The sequence below is a fragment of the Aspergillus candidus genome, assembly GCF_002847045.1.
Source record: "Aspergillus candidus strain CBS 102.13 unplaced genomic scaffold BDW47scaffold_38, whole genome shotgun sequence".
NCBI classification, from domain to species: domain Eukaryota; kingdom Fungi; phylum Ascomycota; class Eurotiomycetes; order Eurotiales; family Aspergillaceae; genus Aspergillus; species Aspergillus candidus.
Genome location: NW_020194043.1, coordinates 211,309 through 225,352, shown reverse-complemented (window position 1 = coordinate 225,352; position 14,044 = coordinate 211,309). Strand labels below are relative to the sequence as shown.

Here is a 14,044-nt window from a genome sequence, read left to right as displayed (position 1 = left end):
GGACGGTATACTGACAGGTGGTGGTCCCCCATAAGATATAGGACAATGTGTTGGCAGTGCGCTCCACATGTGGGCGGTCTCATCCAAGGAGGAAAGGGGAGAGGAAAGGAGGATTATATCAATCAGCAAGCACAGCCAGCGCAACCAGCCAGCGGCCTAGTATTTCCCCATCCAGGTACATCCAGTTTATATGCCTGAAGAAACACACACACACACACACACACACACACACACACACACACGCCAGGCCTATTCGTATTGGGACTGCTGAATCGTCGAAAACCGCATATGAAGTCAGCCGTTGTGAAACCCAACCATTGCATCTGATCCACCCAGACATGGGAGCAGATCATGGTGACTTTCTTCTTCCCACCCCACCCCACCCACACACACCACCCCTGGTTGTTGCAGACCAGCCCCGTGGTCCAAACTGCTCCCCAATCTTACTTGTCCAAAAGCCAGATTGGCCGTCGGAGAATGCGGCGCGCCGACCTTCTGGCTCGCGCCGGCTAGTTCGTCGTCGATTGGCATTGTTGGGTCTTGGGCTTGAGGACAATAAGCTCAGGTGCTACCTCGTGGACTTCCCAGGGCGCGACCTTGCCAGAGAAGCGAGAACTCTATGCGGGTCTGGCTGGGGATTGGGCGACTGCTCTTTTTTTTTTTTCCCCTTCTCCCTCCCTGGTAGTCTGACGTAGCATTCATGATCGAAACTTACATACATACTCCCTCCCCCCTCAGCAATCCCAGGGAGCTGCAGGCCAGCGCACCATGTGAGCTGTAAACTTGCGCAGTCTGGACTCTCCATTCGTCTGCAGCATGCAGGCATAGAGTGAGCGGTGAACCTCGACGCTTGCCTTCTTTCAGCTTCTACTCCTTTTCGCTCTTGGGGGTCCCTTCCCCCTTAACCTGAACAATAGAACCAAAGAATCTCCGTCATACATACACCCCAGACGTCAGCAAGCCAAGGTCGGACACATCCCGTATCATTCGTGGGTCGTCAGCATGAGGTCGTGGTGCTCTAGTGCTCTATCCTGCCCCATGGCAACACATAAACCTATTACATTGGATAGGACGATCGCTACATATTATACCCAACTGCAACCTGTCGTTCACACATCAGGACACCGCTCGTGTGATCTTTCCGCTCACCCGCGGACGAATCACCACCCACCGCCGCTCACTCCAGCGCCCGAACACCGCTCCGCGATGCCACTGTGTCTGTAATCAAACGCCTTCAGCAGCCCCGTCAGATGAGCCACGGCCGCACACACAACCAGCACATGGAAGATCTGGTGCGAGCTGCCCCAGAGGTCGAAGCGACCCGGACACAGCCGCTCCGGAACGCGCGCCGCATATATCGCCGCCCCCACGATGTAAAGCAGCCCCTGGAGCACCAGCCAGCCCAGCCCGATCTGCCGCATCTCGCGCTCCAGCCCGTAGGCCTCGATCCCGTGGAGGACGGGCACCACGGCCGAGAGACCCATGCCGACGAACATGGCCGCGCGGAAGGGCCGCCACCGCGGCGTGCGGAATCGCGGCATGATCGACACACACGCGCAGCCAAGACCGATGCTGCAGATCATCGTCCAGTACCGTCGCTGCAGGCCCGGCTCGCAGTAGAACCCGTAGTAGACGCTGGGGACGAAGCTGCCCACGATGAGCCCCACGATGCCCACGTAGTCGAATGCGTTCCCGATCCGGGACACCTGCGGCGAGTGGTTGGATACCGTGTGGTATGTCGCTGACATGCCTAGGCAGAAGGCGGCGCCTGCGAAGAAACACCCGAACGCTACGAGGTCGCCCTGTGTTGCTGTTTCGTACCGCGGGGCTAGGGCCTTGTGGAGGCTGTATGCCGCTGGGATGGCTAGTAGTGCGGGTAGCAGGTGCGTGTAGATGTTGACTGACTCATTGTGGAGGTAGGTGAGGGAGTGAAACGACCCCCAGAATGAGAACGACGCTGGTCGGTAGCCCGTGAGAATGTGTTGGTTGTCACGCTGCCAGTGTGGCAGGTCGTCCCAATGGAGGAGCTTTTCGACGAGTCGTGAGGGCTGCTTCAGGGCTGCTTCTACGACCGTTTCTGGCTGGCCGGGCCCTGTGTCTTTAGGTGGGTCTTGACGACGCTGGCGAGTCGACATGGCGAATGTATCGACTATGATGGTTGGCGACGGGATTGCAGATGCAATGCAGGTTGCGTGACGGATCAATTGTACTCGATAGATAGATGGCAATGACGGTGAGGGAATAGGTATAGGGAATTGAAGAAGCCTGGTGTTATTCGGCCATAGTAGATGTAGGAAAAGAGAGCGCTATGATCCATGGTTGGAACTGTGGAGCATTGAATTGATGAACGAGCGTTGGGACTCGATCATCCCGACTTTCCCCGTTGGGAAGGACTGCAAACCACACAAACTACACAAACAAGAGAAATTACGCAAACCATCCAAACCCGTGGCGTTATCATGTCGCGGGTATCAACCCACCGACAACAACACATCCATATCATGAATGACCGCCATGTCGGCCCGCCAGAACCCTGGAAAGTGGACCAAAAGCCGCTTGAAGCCCGTCGCCGACTCCCTGGAGGCAGTGGGGTTCGTGTCTAAAGGCGATCGCAAGTATGCGCCAACCGTCCGGAGATTGGATTAGCGGGGAAAACGACTAACCCACGCAGACTACTAGACCACAAAGCCCAAATCGACTACTATGAGAAGATAAAAGAGCGGTACGTGCGATTCGGCGCGTTATACAAAGACAACCTGGAGGCCGCCTGGGCGTCCCTCCCCACCAGCGCGTCCGGCGACGCAACCAAGAATCCCCCAGCATCTGTACCCCACGGTCAACCGGCGGGGACTCGTGGGCCCTCCGCATCCGCCGAACTATCGACCCTCCTGCTTTCCCTCCGCAAGCTTCGAGAGGCTGTTCTGGCCACCGCCTCCACAACACCCATCTCCTTCTCCCAGCATGTCCATATTTTCTCTGTCCGACTCTCTGTCAAAGCCAAGCATCCGCCGTCGTATTTCCCCTCTCTCAGGTACCTCGTTGACAGGCTGCATTCGCCGGCGCATCCATTGGCGGAGTCAGAGCTGAAGGAGCTCCTCTCGTATCTCATTCTCGACTATGCCTGTCGGCAGGAAGACCTGGTGGCAGCGTTCGAGCTGCGCGCGCGGGCGCGTCGCCAATACGCCTTCCAGTCGCAGACGGTCGACCGCGTCCTGAACGCCCTGGCGCATGACAACTGGGTAGTCTTCTGGCAGGTCCGCAAGGAGGTGACCTCGGAACTGCGGTCAGTGATTGATTGGGCGGAGGATCGCGTGCGGAGACACGCGCTCAAGGCCGTCGGCGGTGCCTATCTTAGCGTCCATGTGACATGGATCACCGAGGGCTGCACGGGCGACGGGTCCTGGACGTGGGAGAAATTGGTGGAGAGGGAGAAGGTCGGTTGGTCGCGAGAAGGCGACATGGTCATTATAAAACGGCCGAAGCGAAAACCGGCGCAGAATCTCACCCCGATCAAGGAATCTTGACGGCATCCATTCTTTTGAGCATTATACTTGGCGCGCTAGGCGTTGGGAAGGCGGCGTTCATTCAGGGATAGAGGGAGCAAGATGCTAGCAAAGCATTGTATCTTTATTGGCCTCTTATCATCAAAATTACATCTTGAAGTCCGAATTCGGCCGGTCCAGATTGGTTTGCCCCGTAATTGGCTGTCTAGCAACCGTCTCAACCAGGCTGGTCTTTAATTTCGAAGACTTGTCCGAACAGAGCTCGTAGACGGTCGCAAGATTGAACACTAGACCGCCGAACGACTGGTTTTCATGCGCGAGAGACTCCAGGGTTTCGCGGGCCTGCTAATATGAGCAATGGTGTTATCACGAGGGCTGGAGCAACGTACGTCATTGAGTCGGGCTGTGTAGAGCAAGCACACGGCCAAGTTCTGCTTGACCATTGCTTCGTCCGATCTCTTGGGTCCAGCCTCAAGCAGGGCCTGCCATTCGACGGCGGCATCATCGTATCGGCCCTCGGCCATGCTCAGAAGCGGTTTGAACATCGTGTCATCCGACCCGTCCGCCAAGCGAGACTCGCGTTTCGCGGCATCAACGTCACCGATGAGCAGGAACAGCAGTGTTTTCCTTGATTTGCTGACAAAGCTATCCGAGGCTGTCGTCCGCAGGCTGTCGAGCGATCGCCTGGCCGCACTGAGGTCGCCCATCTCGATCAAGGCATTCACACTCCTAATCCCCAGGTCTGCTAACCTGTCCCTCCAGGCCTTCCGGTGCTCATCAGATGTGTCTGGGCGGAGGACCTCCCTTCGCGCTTCGATGCCGATATCATACAGGCCAGCGATGCCTCTGCGCGGGTCACCAAATCCGATGCTCTGCAGCCGGACGGCGAGGACCCGCAGCGGCCACGGCGCAATATGACGAGGGTAGCTTGATTCTTGGCTAGATTCTTGATCTTCATCAGTAGTGTCCGATTTCGGAGTGATGTAATAGAACTCGGAACTCAGATCCTCGAGTGCTTTGGATTCCTGCGCCGCAATGACGGTATTGCCGGATAGTTCCAGGCAAGCCAACCGCGTGTAGAACAGGGCAAAGATAAGTTTAATGTCCGTGGGCGAGATCCCCGAAGATGTCAGTATTGCCGCAGAGAGATACGCTGCGAGCAGAAAGTGGCCTTCGGCTAAGAGTCTCTCGAGGGTGCCCAGATTGTGAGATAGGGGCTCGTTCGAGGATGGAGTCACAAAATCCGAACGTAGTGCATGGGGGATGTCTATCTGGGCCAGAGAGTGGTAGATGTCATAGCGGAGAAGGAATGAGAGATCCTTCTCGAGAGTATGTGCGACCTCATCGGGGATCAATGGATCAAGGGTGTAGAACGATGTCCCAGAATAGTCCCCAGTGGTCGTATCCTCAGGCTGTGATGTCACGCTGAGAGGGCTTCAATCATTAGCGCGTGTTGGAGTATGAGACTACTGGGACACCTACTCATGCGACTCATCTAAGGGACCTCTGGTCGAGCTCCTGGGGCGAGCTGTTTGTTAATCGATCAGTCAAGAGCTCTGGGGTACTGCAAGTTGTCTGCCTTCCTTACATTTGGAAGCATTGCGGTCATGTTTGGATGTAGACATGATTCCGCAATAAAGATGCAACAAAAGGATCAACAGGAAACAATCAAAAGAAATACAAAATAAGTCTATAGCACCCTTTCCAAACAGCCAATATAAGGGTGTGAATAAGTTGAGTCTGGCTGTCCGGGAGTGTGGAGTGTGGAGTGTGTACTTGATGTCGAAGTTGTGAGTGATTAGATAAGAGTCCGCGTTATATCGGTGCCTGGTTTCTGCCGGGCGGTCAAGGGATCGACATGGCAACCTGGCCCCATTCATTCTGTCAATCATTGTCCACTCAAGGTAGCCACTGCTCATACCACTATCTCAATCACCTCCTTCCTGTCCATCTAACCTCCATCCTCTCGAACAGTCTCTATTTCCAGTATATCTCTGTCGGGATAGATCGTTCTCTCGCCGTCTCCTACCATCATGACGCTCTCTGAGGAATTCCGCTCGCGAAACTTCAGTATGGACTTCCGTGTTTACACTTGCCCTTGAGAGATCTACAGGCCGTGCTAATCATTCATTCGACAGGTATCTATGGACAATGGTACGTAAACGCCTTCTGGACCGTATTCGATACTTTATTCGCATCCCATTTGTTGCCTCGTCCCATGCTACCTTCGAGTTGAAGCGATCATGGATGCTTGGGGGCTGTGCTTGGCACGTTTCGGATCGGCATGACACCGCAGCGGCCGCCTCAAGTGGGAACTGCGGAGCCGACACGCATCGCATAACGTGGGAGGACGGCGTCATGGGACTATACACTCTAGCTGTGTCGCAATTGCTGACTGGTGTCTATCAGGACTGGGGTGATCTGTATTATCCTGTGCATTGCGCTTGGAATTGCCAACATCTTTTCGCCCCCTGCGCGCATCGTCTTCAGTATTCTGTGCTTGTAAGCTGGGCCATATCATCCCTAGGGAAAGTACTGTGCCAACTGACACTCGCAGGATCGCCGGCGTGGTCCTTATCTTCGTTGAAGTTCCATTCCTCCTTCGCATTTGCCCGACGTCCGACAAATTCGACAACTTCATCCGACGATTCACCACGAATTGGATGCGCGCCGCTATGTACCTCGCCATGAGTGCAGTCCAGTGGATCAGTCTCGTCACCGGCGCTTCCAGCTTGATTGCCGCGGCGGTCATGCTTCTGATCGCGTCCCTCTTCTATGCCCTGGCTGGCGTGAAGAGCCAAGACTTTGTCGGTAGCAAGACGCTGGGCGGACAGGGTCTGGCACAGATGATTGTCTAGTCAGGTTCTGTGGGATATGGCATGAATTGGATTGGTTTCGGGTGCTCATCGTGTCCTGCTAGCCGTGGGATCCCCTTGCGCCCTTTGCGGAATGCTCTCAACCGACACAGCGGAGTGGCTGTGGCCACGAGGCAGATAGGGGACACCGCCATCCAAGTCCAATTACGGAGGAAAGAAAGGAACGTTCTGCGCTGAAATTTCATGGTTACGAATTAAACCCGTCGTTCTCAGCGAGGCCGCCGAGCAGGCCTCTGTACTTTTATCTCATCAGGGTCGTCTACAAGGACTCGCGCCCAGGGCTAAAAGGCGTTTGCAATCCCGGTTTCGAATGTGTTGGGGACCGCGAAGACTCTGCTTTATATTTTCTTCGCGCCGTCTTGATCCGATATTCTTTGTTCTTTTTGTGCGATCGTTGTACTTTGCTCTTTTGTTATCTCGTTCTGGCGTGGTCTGTCTCCGCCCAGTCGAGCCTTAGATGACTTCCTTACCGACTACTATACCTAGCGAATACCCTACTGGCATCCCGGCGATGAAGGAATTAATTGTTATCATAGGATAGCGAGAAGTAGCCATCGCTTTGGTTTCAAATTGGCATTGACTCCAGCAATTGCCGGTTAGAGCGGTAACATCTATATTTCTCGGTCTTATCGAGTATGTGCATGTTTAGTCCCAGCCCAGGGAACATGTGAAACGAAAATCCATCATTTGTTGCTGTTTTTTGGCCTCCAGCTCGTCGTGCGTGCATTAGTGTCAGGTCGAGAGTAGGTACCTACTATCTACCTATGGACCATGGTGGGTAGGTACTCGCGCCCTGCCAAATTCCACCTGGTTTGTCCTTTCGACTGTACCAAGTAGACATGTTCATCCAGCTATATATACAGGTATTCAAGTGCGTACCTAGGGAGGTATATCCTATACGATTATGATAGGTATCGATATTCCCATTACCACACACACACACACACTCTCTCTCTCTCTCTCTCTCTCTCTACACTAACGATAATTAGACAAGATTAGCCCTCCACACGCTCATTCTTGTATGATGTCTGCCATTGCAGTCCCGTCAGACATATTCTTATCTCGCATGAGGTTTTAGTCGGCAGACAGCTAGGGGCTATATATACGTCATTTCCCCTCCTGCAAGAGGGGCACCCCGCGTTTGGGAGTAAAAGTGGGAAAGCGGGATGCGAGGGGGTGTGGCACTGTTGGTTTTATTATGTGTTCATTTACTTTTGAGATGATATGGATTGTATGAAGACCAGTACCAACTATGTGAATACAGGTGGAAGTGGGAGGGATTGATGGATTACTGCACTCGCTCGGTGGGTAAGAAATGCCTTGTTAATTCTATCCTTTCAGTTGGTTTTGTTCTTATCTTCTTTGTTTTTGCCTATCCTTTGTTATTTTCTTTTTGTTCTTGTTTTTACTTTTCATGCTGCATCTATGGCAGGTGATGCTTGAAATCCAGTGCACGAGGTCAGCCATATGGTGTATGATTGGCTGATACGGTAAAAATACCTTCTGAAGGGTGTGGATATCCGTGTCAATGCATCGCCTAGAATTCTAGTGGACCTGTTATCAACAGGTAATATTGACAGGGTTTATTAGTTTCATGGGGATTAGTGTTTTGAGCTTTCGTTAATTGAAACCTCGACAGATTCAGCATTGTATCAACCCTGTTGCTGTATCTTTCTCACACGGATAGCGTGAAAGAGGTCTAGGTTACGAGAGCCAGTTAATTTCCCTTCAGGACGACAAAAAGTCTGGCTGAGGACTCGGCTCATCATTGGTATAAAACAGCCGATCGCGATGTGCAGAGAGATAGATGGAGTGGTTCATGATGCAATGGCTCCAGGTGTGCATAGGTACCGTCATAACCAAGGCCACCCGCGTCAGTGCCCCCAGCCAATCATTCGCCATCCATTATAATTACCAAGGACGCTTCATTGTTGCCGTTCCGGGTTGTGTCTTTTTTTTTTTTTTTTTTTTTTGGAATCCATGGATGAGAAAGACAGATCAAAGATACTGGTATCTGCACGGCCACAACGGATAACCCAGTCTGGCTGCTCCACGTACGACGGATTTGTGTCGTGGCGTGGGTGACTATTAATACCAACGGTCTGGCCCGGCGGGATCTGCCCCCCATCTGGTCATTTTGGGGTCGAGAGGACTGGAGGATGGGAACAAAGAGGGAAAGGAGTGGAGACGGGGGAGGAAATAGTTCAATCAGCCCCCAACGGACCCAAAGAACTCATACACCGACACTCTTGATTCTTGAAGTTGTGCCCATGGAGGTTTGATTATAAGACGATATAGATGTTCATGTCAATAGGTGCGATCGTAAAAACCGAGTTGTTGGCAGATCGTCAGCCATTATCAGGGAGGGAAAGAGTGGAGCGAAAGGGTGGAGTACCCAGTAGTATGGAAGGTATCATTGTACTGCATGCGTGATTTTGCCCTGTTTCACGTTGCTCTTTGCAACGGAACCTTATATGACAAACAGCTGATGGATTGACATGCCGTACGAGGCAACAAGGAGAAAATGCCGCAAAGAATCAAGAGGGAAAAAAGAAGAGGGAACCGTGGGAGCTGCAGATTGCATATATGCCTCCCCCTCTATCGTCATAGCAGATTTTCATTGGTGGATGGTTGGATGCACTTGATCTGAGCCAGGAATGGGCTCCTCAGTGGGCGTCAATCATTCGAGAACAGTATGATGTTTGATGATATCTTTCATGTTGCTGGACGAAATCAGACGATTCTTCTCGAGGGATTGACTGACACCTTCAAGTGTCCTTGAAGAGTGTACAAGATTGTAGTTATTGCGACAACGGGAACTCGTTTGTCCACGGCCGGAGAATGGTTATCATATTGTAATAATACCACCCGGCTTAGTCGTTACTAGGGTATTAGAGGGTCAGCGGATGTCACGCAGTGGAGCGGTGGGGCGTGGCAGGAAGAAAGCGGTTAGCCTGGGTTTTTTACGGCCACCATACGGCAAAAAGGTCATACATCATCTTTCTCCAGAGTCCTCATTAGCTTTCTTCTTCTTCTTCTTCTTCTTCTCTTCTCCCTCTGAGATGCTCTCTCATCCCCTGTGATCGCCATTCGATCCTCCACTCTGCCTCCATTTGACTCCATTCAAACTCTTGTTTTTGGGACATTGTTGACCTTTGCCAAGTCCCTTCAATTGTCGAATCCTCGTCTCTTTTTAGGATTCGTTCGTTGTAGCTCTCCTCAGTCTCCCCGTTCAACTACTGACGTCTATCAAATTTACCACCTCCTGTGACACCCCGCCTCTGGCTTTCTTACAATCTGGCCACCATCAAGTTGGTAAGCACATCTTAATGATTCCTTTTTGCTCTGTCTATCCCGAAATCGTGCTTTTACTGCGTCATTTTGGTGGGAAAATGCGAGGGTTGTCGTCAGAGCTGGAGGGGCGGTGAAACCTTCCATCTAGTTATCAGCTTCATGTGGTGTCATCGCATCTCTTAACGCCAGCTTTGTCCTCTCCCCATCTCATTGATCCTATACTTTTCCCTTTTGAACGAGCGATGTAGCTCAGTCTGTTCCCCTTAATCTACCTCCGTGGTTCACCTTGCACTCGCTGGCGATGCGGGGCTCCAGTATCCCCTGGACCTTGCCTCTCTCCTAGCCCCCCCCCCCTCAAAAAGCCTTCCAATCCATGTGTCTGTTATATCATATCTCTCCAGAAGTAGCTGACATTGTGGGTCTATTGATATCTAGTCTTTTATTAATTGGTATCATACCATAATCCACCCATTATGACGGCACAGACGGTCCCTGCAATCCCTCCGCGGCCATCAAGGTCACCGCACCAGCAGAACCTTGCACCGACGGGCAATGCGCCCAAGATTCCTCCACGTCCTTCTCGGCATATCGAACGGTCAATGTCCCCGCTCCGAGATAGCTTTGCGCCATCACCGTTGAACGAGCCCCCTCATGGCTCGGCCCTGAATCGCACGGTCTCTAGTGAGACTCCACAACGTCCACCGAGCGTCACGATACCGTCCCTGGGCGAAGAAGGCATCGAATATGAAGACCTGGGCGTCAGTGATACCCCCGAGAATCATCCTGCCGCCCCGACGGAAACACGGAACGTGGGGAGCGATCTCAAACTCCATGCGCCAAGACCGTCCTTGCCGACCTCGAGCGCCAAAGCCCAAGTACAGGCGGTCACACGCACGGATTCTCGCCAGGTTGCCGCGGCGGGACTTGCTGGAATGACGTCTCCTTCCCACGAGGAGCGCCCTGAACGTCCGGGTCGTTCGCTGCACTCCGGAGCAAGCGGCTCGCGAGCAGACTCATCGACGGCCTCGACCGACCGACGGCTGCAATATGAAGAAGAGCAGGGCATCCCCGAAATTGGACAGCGGGTCCCCATGTACCCCAATGGTGGCGATGTGCAGGCGCCGTCCCCGAGTCCCTATCAGGTGGAACACGCGGCCAATCAGCGCCCGAGCCGGGGCCATAACCGAAGCCGTAGTGGTCGCGAATCTTCCCTACCCCCCGGTAGTTACGGTCTCCACGGTCATGGCGTGGACCCCAGTGACAAGTTCGAGAAGGCTTGGTATGAGAAGCATCCGGATCAATACGTGAAGGAGGAGAAAGGGCAATATGGCTCCGGCGTTGGCACTCCCAAGCCCGACTGGGCTCTGAGTAGCGATGACTTGAATAAGCTTGTTCGCGGTTCTGCGGTAACCGGTTCTGGCCTTGGTAAGCCCCTATCTATCATGGATGATGTGTGGGAGTCGTGGGTGACTAACCCCCGTTGAAGGGACCTCTCCTGCTGTGAGCGGCACCCCAGAAGAGGAGATTGGCTACATCGCTTCTGATGAGTACCAGCACCGCCTGGTGTCGCCCCCACCGCCGGGATCGCACCACGACTCGCGTCCAGCGGTTGCCTCGTCTCTGAAACAATCGGAAGTGCCCGATCCGGAGCCCGAGCCTGTGACCGAGGAGACATCGGGCGGAAAATCCAGAGACTCTGGCTTAATTCACGTTAATGAACCCTACCACCATCTGCACCATCCAGATGGTTTTGCTCCGACCCCCGATCCGGATGAGCTGGCCCATGGACACGGTGACGACGACGCTGAGAAGGAAGAGCCCATCCTGGCTGCGGATGAAGTGCGCCCGGAGTCTGCGTACCAACACCCCGCCATCTCCCCGACATTCGGTCGGAGGAGCAGTCAGGACCATGAGAGGAGCCGGCCTTCCAGTGTCTCCCATAGTCGTCCGACCAGCAGAAGCACCAGCCATCACGGCAGTATGCCCAATCTGGCACGACTCAACTCACGCGATGAACGCGAGGATGCGCACACGCCGCTCGAGGATGTCGAGGAGTATGAGCCTTTGTTCCCCGAAGATGCGTCCAAGGACAAGAAGCCGGTCTCCACTGTGGAGCGCTTCAAGCAGCGTCCCGACCTGCTTAAGCATCGATTTCCGAGTCAGGACATCTGGGAGGATTCCCCCAACAGTCTGCAGCTCCATACCACCGTGTCCACCCCCGACGCGGCCAAGGATGAAGTCTACGAGACCCCGGAACAGGAATCCTTCCGCAGAAGCCAGACGACCCGCACTGATCCCCACCGGATCGCCACACAGATATTGGAGGCCGAAGACCAGGAACATGAGGAGCAGGCCTCTTCGCGTCAGGGTATCGCCAAGCAAAGGTTTCCAAGCCGTGATATTTGGGAGGACGTCCCAGAAAGCCAGAGACTGGTGACCACGATAGAGCCCTCAGAAGCGCAAGAACTCCAAAGCCCAGTGGTACCCACGAAACCACACCTTCCGTCCCGACCTCAAAAGCAGGCTCCCCCTGTAAACACTTCTACCAAGCCTGTCACGTCACCCACCAATCCAGTCACGTCGCCCACCAAGCCTGTCACGTCGCCCACCGAGAAGAAACAGCCCCCCATGATTCCAGATCGGCCTAAGCCGCAGATCCCTATCCGGCCTGCCCGACTTGCCCGCGGATCCACGGATGAGAACAAGGATGCTCCAGCGGCCAAGGATGTTGCAGCTAAACCAAAACCTGCGGTGCCATCGCGTCCGGGGGGAAGCAAAATTGCGGCTCTCAAGGCAGGATTCCTGACCGACTTGAACTCACGGTTACAAGTTGGTCCCCAAGTGGCCAAGCCGCCGCCGAAGGAGGAACCTCCGGCCGAGAAAGTACCGCTGAGTGATGCTCGCAAGGGACGGGCTCGTGGACCGGCACGACGGAAGCCTGCAGCCGAACCCGCCCCCTCACGTCTGCCCACGATACCCGAGGTCCGGATCACTGAGACTTGGAATGTGTGGCAGGTGGACGCAGACGGCCACGTGGTCGTGGGTGACAGCGGGAAAGCCGAGTCGCCCAAGGTGAAAGCCGAGTCGCCCAAAGCTGCTGCTGCGGCCCCCGACACTACACTCGAGAGCGCCCCAATGGCCCCGCCGATATCCGAGAACGCTGCCGGCGAGTCGACCGATCCCCAGCCGTCGTCATCCCCAGCGAAGGAGTCATCCCCGGTCAAGGAGTCACCTCCAGTCAAGGAGTCACCTCCAGTCAAGGAGTCATCTCCAGTCAAGGAGTCATCTCCAGTCAAGGAGTCATCCCCAACCGAGGAGTCATTCCCAGCTGAGGAGAAGGCCCAGTCGCCGGAAGCCACCTCTCCCCCAGCCGCGGAACCCAAGACACTGCCGGTCTTCACCGACGCAGCCCACAAGGCCCCGGACACGGAAGATACTGATACCAAGGACGGACCCGCTCCCGCCGTAGAACCGGTAGTGAAAGAAGACGAGCCGGAAGCAGCCTCGGCCACAGCCCCAGCCGCAGCCCGAATTCAATCCCCTGAGGAAGAAGCAGTAGATACCATCGCGGAGGGCCTAGCCGCCGTCGCCGACGGCAAGGAAAACCAAGAAATCCAACACCACGTTTAGTGAAGTGTTTAATATCTTGTTGCTCTCCTTTCTGTTCCAGCGGGACGGGCAATCTTCAGTGTGTGTCTAGCATATTCCATTCATTCATTCATCCATTCACTCCTTCCTTCCTTCCATATCGCTTGATGTCCATATCTTGTGACTGCTTCCCTCACTCTCCTTAGGAGAATATAACGCTGCGAGTACCTACTAGTACTAGTACACTTATGTCTATTTCCTTGCTTGGACATGCATGCATCTGTCGCCCACGTTGGGTATTATCTTATTATATGTGTACAGTCGTTGATTGTTGAGTTCTAGCTGTGGTAATCTTTTATTACGGTGTGGGTTGTGATTACTATTGATATGGTTAGTAGTACTATTGTAGGAGTTTACTACCTGCCAGGTAGAGTATGTGATTTTTCTTTTTAGCATCGCATCTCAGAGAGATCCAAGGTATCAAATAGGTATACGACCAACCTAGTGGTCACTTACTACCTATTACTAGCACAAGGCAGGTAGGCAGGCAGGCATGTACTCCGCAGAAACTCTACCTCTACCATAAGCAATACAATAAATACAATACAATACCATCAAATTAATACTTCCTACAAAGTAGATAGATAGATAGATAGGTAGGTAGGTATGATTATTCGCAAAAACAACGACATACGTACGTCACTAATTGGAAGGAAGAAGCAAGCCAGCCGATTCAACTTTCAACTTCCAAAAGACACAAAGATGGATGGATGGGAAAGAGGA

The 14,044-nt window shown here is 53.6% G+C and overlaps 5 protein-coding genes across 5 annotated transcripts; 3 read left to right on the top strand and 2 right to left on the bottom strand.

Annotated features, from left to right (window-relative positions):
- Window positions 1-927: 927 nt before the first annotated feature.
- Window positions 928-2,325, bottom strand: BDW47DRAFT_53633 (hemolysin III family protein). Its single transcript, XM_024819264.1, has one exon. It carries the CDS (start codon window positions 2,133-2,135, stop codon window positions 1,161-1,163), a length of 975 nt encoding a protein of 324 aa, XP_024670187.1. The 5' UTR covers window positions 2,136-2,325; the 3' UTR covers window positions 928-1,160.
- Window positions 2,326-2,511: 186 nt separating this feature from the next.
- Window positions 2,512-3,657, top strand: BDW47DRAFT_53604 (uncharacterized protein; the record flags this gene model as incomplete). Its single annotated transcript, XM_024819263.1, has 2 exons — window positions 2,512-2,615; window positions 2,672-3,657. 2 exons carry the CDS (start codon window positions 2,515-2,517, stop codon window positions 3,522-3,524), a joined length of 954 nt encoding a protein of 317 aa, XP_024670186.1. The 3' UTR covers window positions 3,525-3,657.
- BDW47DRAFT_127520 (uncharacterized protein) lies at window positions 3,651-5,128 on the bottom strand (the record flags this gene model as incomplete). The annotated part of the gene is made up of 4 exons (XM_024816729.1): window positions 3,651-3,845; window positions 3,893-4,937; window positions 4,986-5,031; window positions 5,092-5,128. The coding sequence occupies 4 exons, from the start codon at window positions 5,126-5,128 to the stop codon at window positions 3,651-3,653; spliced, it is 1,323 nt and encodes a 440-aa protein (XP_024670185.1).
- A 285-nt stretch (window positions 5,129-5,413) lies between these two features.
- On the top strand, window positions 5,414-6,973 carry BDW47DRAFT_109238 (Tvp18 family protein). The gene is made up of 4 exons (XM_024813418.1): window positions 5,414-5,573; window positions 5,642-5,657; window positions 5,913-6,005; window positions 6,061-6,973. The coding sequence occupies exons 1-4, from the start codon at window positions 5,537-5,539 to the stop codon at window positions 6,359-6,361; spliced, it is 447 nt and encodes a 148-aa protein (XP_024670184.1). The 5' UTR covers window positions 5,414-5,536; the 3' UTR covers window positions 6,362-6,973.
- Window positions 6,974-9,409: 2,436 nt separating this feature from the next.
- Window positions 9,410-13,689, top strand: BDW47DRAFT_109234 (uncharacterized protein). Its single transcript, XM_024813417.1, has 3 exons — window positions 9,410-9,694; window positions 10,109-11,098; window positions 11,160-13,689. Exons 2-3 carry the CDS (start codon window positions 10,147-10,149, stop codon window positions 13,301-13,303), a joined length of 3,096 nt encoding a protein of 1,031 aa, XP_024670183.1. The 5' UTR covers window positions 9,410-9,694; window positions 10,109-10,146; the 3' UTR covers window positions 13,304-13,689.
- The last annotated feature ends 355 nt before the right edge of the window (window positions 13,690-14,044 follow it).

Coding starts and splice junctions, on each gene's coding strand:
- BDW47DRAFT_109234 (XM_024813417.1), top strand. CDS start 10,147: ATGACGGCACAGACGGTCCCTGCAATCCCTCCGCGGCCATCAAGGTCA. Junction 11,099..11,159: donor GGTAACCGGTTCTGGCCTTG/GTAAGCCCCTAT, acceptor CCCCCGTTGAAG/GGACCTCTCCTGCTGTGAGC.
- BDW47DRAFT_53633 (XM_024819264.1), bottom strand. CDS start 2,135: ATGTCGACTCGCCAGCGTCGTCAAGACCCACCTAAAGACACAGGGCCC.
- BDW47DRAFT_109238 (XM_024813418.1), top strand. CDS start 5,537: ATGACGCTCTCTGAGGAATTCCGCTCGCGAAACTTCA. Junction 6,006..6,060: donor GTCTTCAGTATTCTGTGCTT/GTAAGCTGGGCC, acceptor TGACACTCGCAG/GATCGCCGGCGTGGTCCTTA.